The following is an 8,491-nucleotide window of genomic DNA, read 5'->3' as shown; positions in this document are numbered from 1 at the left end:
TCCGGCCAACTCTGTACTTTTTAATCTTTCATGCTTCTGAAATTTGTGGAAAAGGGTGGTATGTGCAAACCTTTTTTTTTTTCTTTTGATAAAACGTCTAGAGTGTCTTTAGGATAAAATTATAACTTGTGTGGTTTCTGAACTTACTTATTGGTATCCTTTTCTATTTCCACAAGGGCAAGTAACAGGTTTTGCTTTGAAAGACCAGTCTTGAAGAATGATGATAAATGATAGAATGGTATTTGTACTTCTCTTTCCTCCTCTTCCCAACCATGCACATTCTGTAGTTATGCTTGGAGTCACTGGGGCCTTGTAAGGTCTAGTAGAGCACACAGATAGCACCATATTACTGCCTCTCCTCTGAAAAGCAACAGTAAAGGAAATGTTGAGGGGTGTTTTATTTCTTTTGAGTCCAACAAACCATGAAAATTTTTTGAGCTGTATTGGTGATTTACCATCTTATTTAGTGGTGTTCGTTAATAGTAAAAGAGTTCTAAAAGTTCTGTTTTGTTTTCCTCTTCATGGGAAGTAATATTTTGAAACTTCTTTTTTTTTTTTACAGCAGAGTACTAACATTTGCAAGTGTTTTGGAAAGCCTGGCAGGTTGAGTGTTTATGTGGGAGATGGTTTGATACTCAGCCTAGCCTTTGAGCTGGTGTAGGAACGTAAGGCTATGCTTCTGTTGCTTTCCTCTTTTGTTGTGGAAAGATTTTGATTGCAGTGGAAAGAATTGCTCTATGTGATTAAGAGTAATCCTCTATTGTCACTATTAGGATAGCTTGGAGACATGCTCATGCCTGGTGTAAAAAGTGCTTTTTCTGAAGATTCTGTTACTAGCCATGAATGTGTGTCTTTTTATGGGCTTATTGAGTTGCTGACCCAGATTCATGCTTCTGCAGGCTTTTTTTAACTAATAATTTTGTGAAGTATTATGGTATGTTTACGTTGCTGCAATGTTTGGGACAATATAAACAAGTATTCAGAAAGTATCTCAGTATTATTTTAAATCTTGTCATTCTGTGGGTTTCTTTCTTTTCCTCAAGGCTATTTTACATTAAAAGCTAGTCAGCATTACTCATCTCACGCTTCTCAGATTTTGAATTGGGGATTTCATGGGCTTCAAAAACATTAGAAAACCAACACCTTTGCTGCTTACAGCTCTGGGGCAGAGGCCAAGAGTAAATACTTTTTTTTCAAACGAGGAAAAAAACTGAACTGCCAAGCAAGGATAGGGAAAAGAAAATGCTTGAAGGTAGACAAATACAATGTAGTTTCATTTCTAAAATTTTAAGAAGCAATACCCAAAAACCTCCAAGCAGAAAAGATGTGTCAAGCTAAAAAAAACCCTACCCAAACCAGCAATCCAAACAAAAACCCCCAGAGAAGCTTAAAAAACATATGATGCCAGTGCCTGGCTAAAACATGTTCCAACTTGGAAATGTTTTTAACTAAGGCAGTTACGAATGATTGGATTTTTTTTTTTCTTTTATAGCTTCCTTGGGCTGCACTGAGGAAGCTTTTATCTACGATTGCCTCTCTGAAAGTAAGCCCTTCTGAGTCAAGTCTAACAGCAACTGGTTAACTTCTCAGAGCTGTGGTTTATAGCCATTACAGAACCCTTATGGAAGGGCTGTGAAAACTGTGACAGTGAGCAAGTCTTTAATCAGCCTTGGCATTATTGTTACACCTTTTCCTCTGTACAGGAACACTATCGTGAAAACGTTGAACTGAAGACATTGCTTGTATGCCTTCACATACCTGAGTTAATGCTCATTAAGAATTCAGTTAGAATTTGTCTTGAAAAAGAGTTACATATACAAAGTATTACACCCATAGATGTTTTACTGCCATGAAGATTTTTTTTCTTGGTAGAGAAAAGTCACATCAACACCTTGCTCTGTTAGAAATACTAGACTTCTGTGGGGCTTAAGTCTGGAAAACACACTGCCAGCTGATTCAAGTGTGAATACTGGTACTGGTGTAAAGCGTAAAGACAATGCCTATATATTTTGTATAGACATTTATTTCCAGGATGAATTAAAACAAACTTTTTTACTTTTTAATAATATCTTTATTCCAAGATCACAGACTAAGAGAAAAGGTTACTTCTCTACAAATGATATTAGTTTGCCATTTAAAAAAATCCAAAACAAATCACCATTTCAAACTCTTCATTTCTTCATGCTTTTAGTACCCACTGAAAAGTAAAAACTTTAGGTACCTGTGCTTGAATAAACTTCTCCATCAGAAATGTTAGTCTGTAGGTACTGCACAAGGCCTATGTTTGGTACTCCCCTGTGGAGCTCTTGTTAGAGGAAGAACAACCTTTTCTTGTTCGTTTTGCCAGCACAGTAGCACTACAGGTGGCATGATAAAACTTCTCCCCACACCATAGTTAATAATTTAAATAGTTAATTACTTCTAAAAGTGCTAAAACAAGACTGGCTAAATTCTTGTTCAAATATTCAAAAGTAAAAGACTATGATAACAGGTTCACTATGCTTACAGGAAGTAGTCTGAGGGGTGCTTAAGATGGTCTCTCAACCATAGATTTCAGGACATCAGCATCTGGGAAACAGCGGTGTATGTTTATTCACTACATCCAGTTTCATTAACAAATAAAAAACTTTCAGCTAGTTTTGCATGCTAATTATTTTTTTCTTTGTTCCTGGATAATAAATTACTTTTTGAAAAAGCTGCCTTCAAAACTACAGGATTACTACTTTATGCTATACTAACTAAAAGACTAAAATCTTCATTCAAAATATGAAGTCATGCTGCAAGAAATTTAAGGCACATGGATTAAACCAAGTAAAACTGCTTTATGTATTCAAGTTCGTCACTTCAAACTGAACTGAGTCTTGGTCTTTTTAATGTGCCTGCAGCAATACCATGGTCTGTCCTTTGTGGAAGAAAGTACACAAAACAAAGTCCAGGCTCTAGAAAAACAACAGAAGCCAGTAAAAATGTCCTGTAGAAAAAATATCAGTAAACTTAAATCCTATCACAAAACAGGTGCAAGTTGCATTGTGGCTGTAAATAATTACTCCTGTTGTAGAAGAAAATTCCTCCGCAGGAAAAGGTAATTTATCAACCGTGCTACCAGCTGTCAGTGGTGATTCAATGATGAGTATATAGTCTATATGAAAAACTGCAGAGGAGCAACTTTTGACTCCCTACATAATGAATGAGATTAAACTTTGTCAGTGCCAAGACTGGAAGGCCGAATTTCTACTGAACTATTCACAGGGTCCTGTGAATTATAATTGTCTTGTTTAGTAAGAGGAAAGTTATTTGGGCAGAAGGGCACTGTATCATGTAGAAGGAATGTAATTTAGCTAATGACAGCACCTAGGCATGTAAGTGAGGATATTTTCTGAAAGATGAGGATGAAGAATATGAGAAGTGACTTCTTTCACTGTTTTCTAGTAGTGCTTCTTGACTGAAGGTTTGTAAGACACCAGAAGACCAAAGGAAGCATATCCAAATAGAAGTGTCTGAATGAACCATTGAAACTGAATTGCCGGGTCAGTGATTCCTTTCGATCTGTAACATTAAGAAAAGCATTAAAAGTGTCAAAAAAACCCCTTATGGTTTTGCAGACTATACTATGATACTTATAAATTAGAGGTTAGATATCTCTACTCATCCTTGCTACATCAGGCATGATCAGAACATTTGAACTTAGCATCATTAATTTCAGCCTACTGAGATTTATTTCACGTACTAACTAAATATACCTAATCTTGTGATTCATAGTGGATTTTAAGCTATCTACGAAACAAAGGTTCTTTCAGAGACTCGTGCATACAATTTGCTCAATAATATAAAAATTGCAATCTCAGTCTATGCTATTTGAAATTACTTATCCTAGAAGTTTATGTACAAAGAACCAAGAAATTAGAGTAGCTTGAATCTAATCTTAATACACAAGTCTGTGTATAACTTCCTGTTGACTACAGACATTCAGGATAGACCGTATGCCAACAGGGCAAAGAGGTCTGACAACCACTGTGTGATGCAGGATGGTGAAGCAGATACCTGAATTTGTGGCTAGAAACATACAGGTCCAGGGCCCTGAAGATGATTTAGAAGATGATTTCTGAAGTAAAGACCTTCCTATGTCAGTTAGATGTAACTTAGCATATGTGAATTTTTCTTTGTATTACAGAAAATGTAACTTTTTCCTCCACTTTGTGGCTGTTGGGAAATACTACTGAATTTTTAGAGAAAAGAACAAGTTTAAACGTGATAGTAAAACAAATGGATTTCACATTTTCAGTAAACAATTATGTCAAGAATAACTGTGATCCAACTCATTAGTTTACAAGGGATTTCCCTCTACTGAACTTCACTAAAACAGTTCAGCCTCTACAAAATGATTGCTTAGAAAGTGTTGATTAACCCAACACTTCTTAATGTTCATTCTTAAACTGTCTTACCAGCTGTGAAAAATTTTTATAATTCCAGCTGCAGCATTTCTAAATGAGAGCAGAAACTGGAAAACTAGGGCTTAAGAAATTTACATGCTTCTATAAAGCAAGCTTATTTGAACAGACCATATGCAGAAACACAGGCCAACAGCCAGTGACAGTACTACTACTGATTAACAAATTTATATCTGTTTCCTCACCTGTTTTAACTCATACTTCTTTGTGATGTTTTTAAGTAGACATCACTTTTACATGAGTAAAAAGTATATAGTATTTGGTGCTTATATAAAGCACTTAACTGTTTAGTAAACTACAGAAATATGCCTGGAGAAATGACGACAGGCAAGCAATCTATGCTCTCCTTCTTATGGGATTTATCACTACTCTAAAACTTTATTACTTAACTTGATTACAATACACTCATTTGGTACATTCATTGGTAATCAAATTCGCTTGTACTTAATCACCTTAAGCTTATATTCCTATCTATCCACAGAATCAGACTTAAACTTTTAACTTTAAAGCTACATAATTTAAAATGGGAGCCTGGTAAAAAAAAAAAAATCCGTTACTAACTCCCATTCTGAAGACAGAAGATGTTCATCCATATTCTGTTATCTCAAAAGCCACCTTAAATAGCTTTCCATAGAACAAAATCCCTTTGTCTCCAAGAAGTGTTTCCTGAGGAGTCTGTGACAGACAGCTCTGAACTGAACTAAATGAAGGGGAAAACCACCGTTTTTACACTGGCAAACAGACTGACCACCCACTCTGTAGAGAATGGCAACCAATGACTGTGTTCTGAATTATCAGAAACAAAATTCAGATGAACAGAAAGATATTGTTTGGACAGCATACCTTTCCAAATAACTTCTTGTCCTAACATAAGTTTGCCTTACTTTTATAGTCTGATTAGTCAAAGCATTCTATCCCACAAACCTGCAGATACAAGTAGATCTTAAATAGTCCCAATTGTATGCTCACAATACAGATGCAATCATTTAAGCAGGCAATTGGCAGTCTCAAAATTCTGAGGAGGTAAGAGCTGATGAAATTAACACCTGAAATTATCAGACTATTTCTACACCATCTATTGTTCCCTCCACTTCCTAAAGCGCCATGTTACCCAGCGAACAAAGGTTTACCCAGAGCTCAAAGGCAGACAGACAAGCTCTGGCAAACCTTGCTGCTGCCAGTTCTGCAAGTTGCCACCCCTTGCTTTTGTCACCATCTACAACAGTTACATTTAGCAGAGTTTGCAGTAACCTTTTTGTGGAGAATAACGAACTATCACTGCAGCAAGCATTTTATCAGTATCCTCTGAACTCAAATTGCTGCTGAGAACCACCAAATCAGTCTGTAGCTTCTCACTTGAATCAGAAATGATTCAAGGAATCTGTGTTAGCGTGATGTGAGGTAACCAACTTACCGGCATAACTTAACGCCAATGAAAGCCTCTACTACATGAATCAACCAGGATACCCAGAACCTAATGGAAAGAAAATTTTATTTTCCTGAAAATTAGGGAGAAGGCTGTTCTATCCAAGATGCATTACGGAGAGAATATAAAAGTGACATCTCACTTTAACCTAGAAAATGAGGCACGTTTCTTATCTCAGGAAAAAAACCCACACGTAGTCTCAAAAGAAACTAAAGTCCACTAAGAAAGTTAGAAGAACTGTAACTCGTGCAATATTCCTCAACCTGCTCTTTCAAGTATCCGCTGCATTTTTCCAAAACTTTCAGCACTTAAATTAAGCCCAAAAGCCAAATGCTGACTGAAAGCAGTACAAGTTAATCTTAGTTAAGCGTGCAAAATCCATCCTTTTACTTACAGAAGTATTTTTAGTGGTCCTTAGTGCTACTCAAGTATTTACAGGTTTAGTTCTATAAAAACAACTGTGTGTACAGATTCAGAATATTAAATGTAACTTGATTAGTCAAGCTTGGTCTATAAATTCTCGTATTAAAGCTTTTTTTAAAAAAAAATGACACAGGATATTCAGTTAGGATCAATTCAATACCTTGCTAAAGAAAAAGATGCTCTGAGCAAAAGTGAAGGCTTATCTTCTATATGAGATAGGAAAACAAACAAAAAACTCTTGCAGTCTTCCTGTCTCTGCAGAAAGTCAGCAAATGAGAGATCTGGTTACACGGAAGTCTTCTACAGCTCTTTTGTTAACTAAAATAACAGAATCTAAGTTTTGTAACCCAGCAAAACTTAGCACTATGCAGTTTCTTCAGCAGGTTTCTCACATGCACAGGGTCAGGGTAACTGAGTAGCAGGGCAAAAAATGTACTTTAATTGAAGCTGGGAAAAAAAACCTTCTAAAGAGATAATCAAACTATCTGAGCTCGAGCTCAGATAAGAACCACTTTTAGGAGGTGTTACAAATATAAGTTTACATATGGATTAATAACTCCAATAGTAGTATCTTAATTTTTTTTTCCTTTCTCGCTGCAACAACGCAGATGCCAAATCCTAAGTCGAATTTTTAAACTTTCATACTGGTCCTAGCCTGTCTAGTCTTCTACATACTTATTACCCCATACCCTTAGCTGTAATGAGCTTGAAAGCAGAGCTCTTTAAATGTAATTAAGAAATGGGTTACAGTAAAGCTTGTTAATGCAGACTAAGCAGAAGAGTCAGAGATAGGCAACACAAGAGATGTAAAATAATTTTACAGTCAAATATAACTTACCCATAGCATACCCATTTGTGGTGGTTTTCCACTAAATAATTAAGGAAGGTACCAAATATTCCCAAATAACTATAAGGTATAGTTGAAGGCCAAAGTGTTACCCACTGGGAAAAAAAAAAAAAAAAAAAAAAAAAAGTTAGTTTATTTCGTACCAAATATTCCCAAATAACTATAAGGTATAGTTGAAGGCCAAAGTGTTATCAGCACCAAAAAAAAAAAAAAAAAAAAAAAGAGTTAGCTTACTTCAAGGCAGAATTACAATCAGTTTAAACTTCAGATTAGCCTTCTTTTTGCTCCCCCTGCACCCCATATCTGTTAAACATGTTTCATAGTATTTAAACTCTTTTATTCCATTAATCTTGTCTAAGACCCACGTTCTTCAACAAGACCACTAACCTTCTAAAGCACACTTACATAAGAAGATCCAAACCTATGAAATGACTTTTCCTTGACAGATGGAAAAAGTCATAAGTTTAAGGATGCTCTCTGTGTACCAAGAGTACATCTGTGCATTAAGTAGCATTTAAGGTGTAAGCTCATTACCTACTAGACACAGTAGCAGCAAAAAATACATTGTCTCTGTCCTGAAGAAGTTAATCTGATGCAATTGACCTGAAGAATTCAATTACTAGACTGAGAAGGAGCAATAACGACTTATCTATAACTAGGGGATCACTCTTTCTTCTTTTTTACCTTAAAAAAGAAAACGTCACAATTTTTTTCTATTGTGAACAGGGCACAGAAGAAAATCAAGCATGAAGCCCAAGACCAAAGATGCACACAGTGTTCAGGTATCTTTCCTGTCACTGAGTTGTCTGCAGTGCTCTTCACCATCTACCTTTATTTTTACAGGCTGTAGGGGAGAAGGAGGGAATCACTGAGCTGTGCATTTAGAGTCCATTGGGGATGTAAGGTAAACACCGAGCTGGCCAAAGCTCACACTGGCTCACCTTTCCTCTAGTATCAGTCCTGCAGTTTCCAGCTATACATAAAATCTGGCTATGCCAAGGATGAGGCAAGATGATGGATTTAAACAAGGAATCTGCCTAAAGCTTGTTCTGTTTCCTTAAACAACCCTAAAGCTGTCTTGTGAGCTGTTTGGCTTGCCTTAACTGGCATTTTTACAGTGGGGGTTCTTCTGTGTAGAAAATCCATGCAAAAAGAAGAAAAACTACATGTGGAAGTCAATGGATTACCTTCATAAATTTGTCCAATATATCAAACTGTCATTAATTTCTCCACTCCAGTAATCTGACCTGTCTTAATGGAAGTCCATTTTTAGAAATTAAGACAACATGGTGACGGAACTATGTTTTCCAAAAACACTACCAGTTAATATAGTCTGTAGATAAAGCT

At 36.1% G+C, this 8,491-nt stretch overlaps 1 protein-coding gene across 1 annotated transcript; it reads right to left on the bottom strand.

Annotated features, from left to right (window-relative positions):
- Positions 1 to 3,425: 3,425 nt before the first annotated feature.
- Positions 3,426 to 7,239, bottom strand: TMEM254 (transmembrane protein 254; the record flags this gene model as incomplete). The annotated part of the gene is made up of 3 exons (XM_010130941.1): positions 3,426 to 3,546; positions 5,863 to 5,922; positions 7,136 to 7,239. Coding segments are annotated over 3 exons (285 nt in total), but the record flags the coding sequence as incomplete, so codon positions are not given.
- Between the last annotated feature and the right edge of the window lie 1,252 nt (positions 7,240 to 8,491).

This window comes from Buceros rhinoceros, unplaced genomic scaffold (assembly GCF_000710305.1).
Source record: "Buceros rhinoceros silvestris isolate BGI_N320 unplaced genomic scaffold, ASM71030v1 scaffold1212, whole genome shotgun sequence".
Classification (NCBI taxonomy): Eukaryota; Metazoa; Chordata; class Aves; order Bucerotiformes; family Bucerotidae; genus Buceros; species Buceros rhinoceros.
Note: the sequence above shows the minus strand (reverse complement) of the source record. Positions and strands in the feature narration are given on the sequence as shown.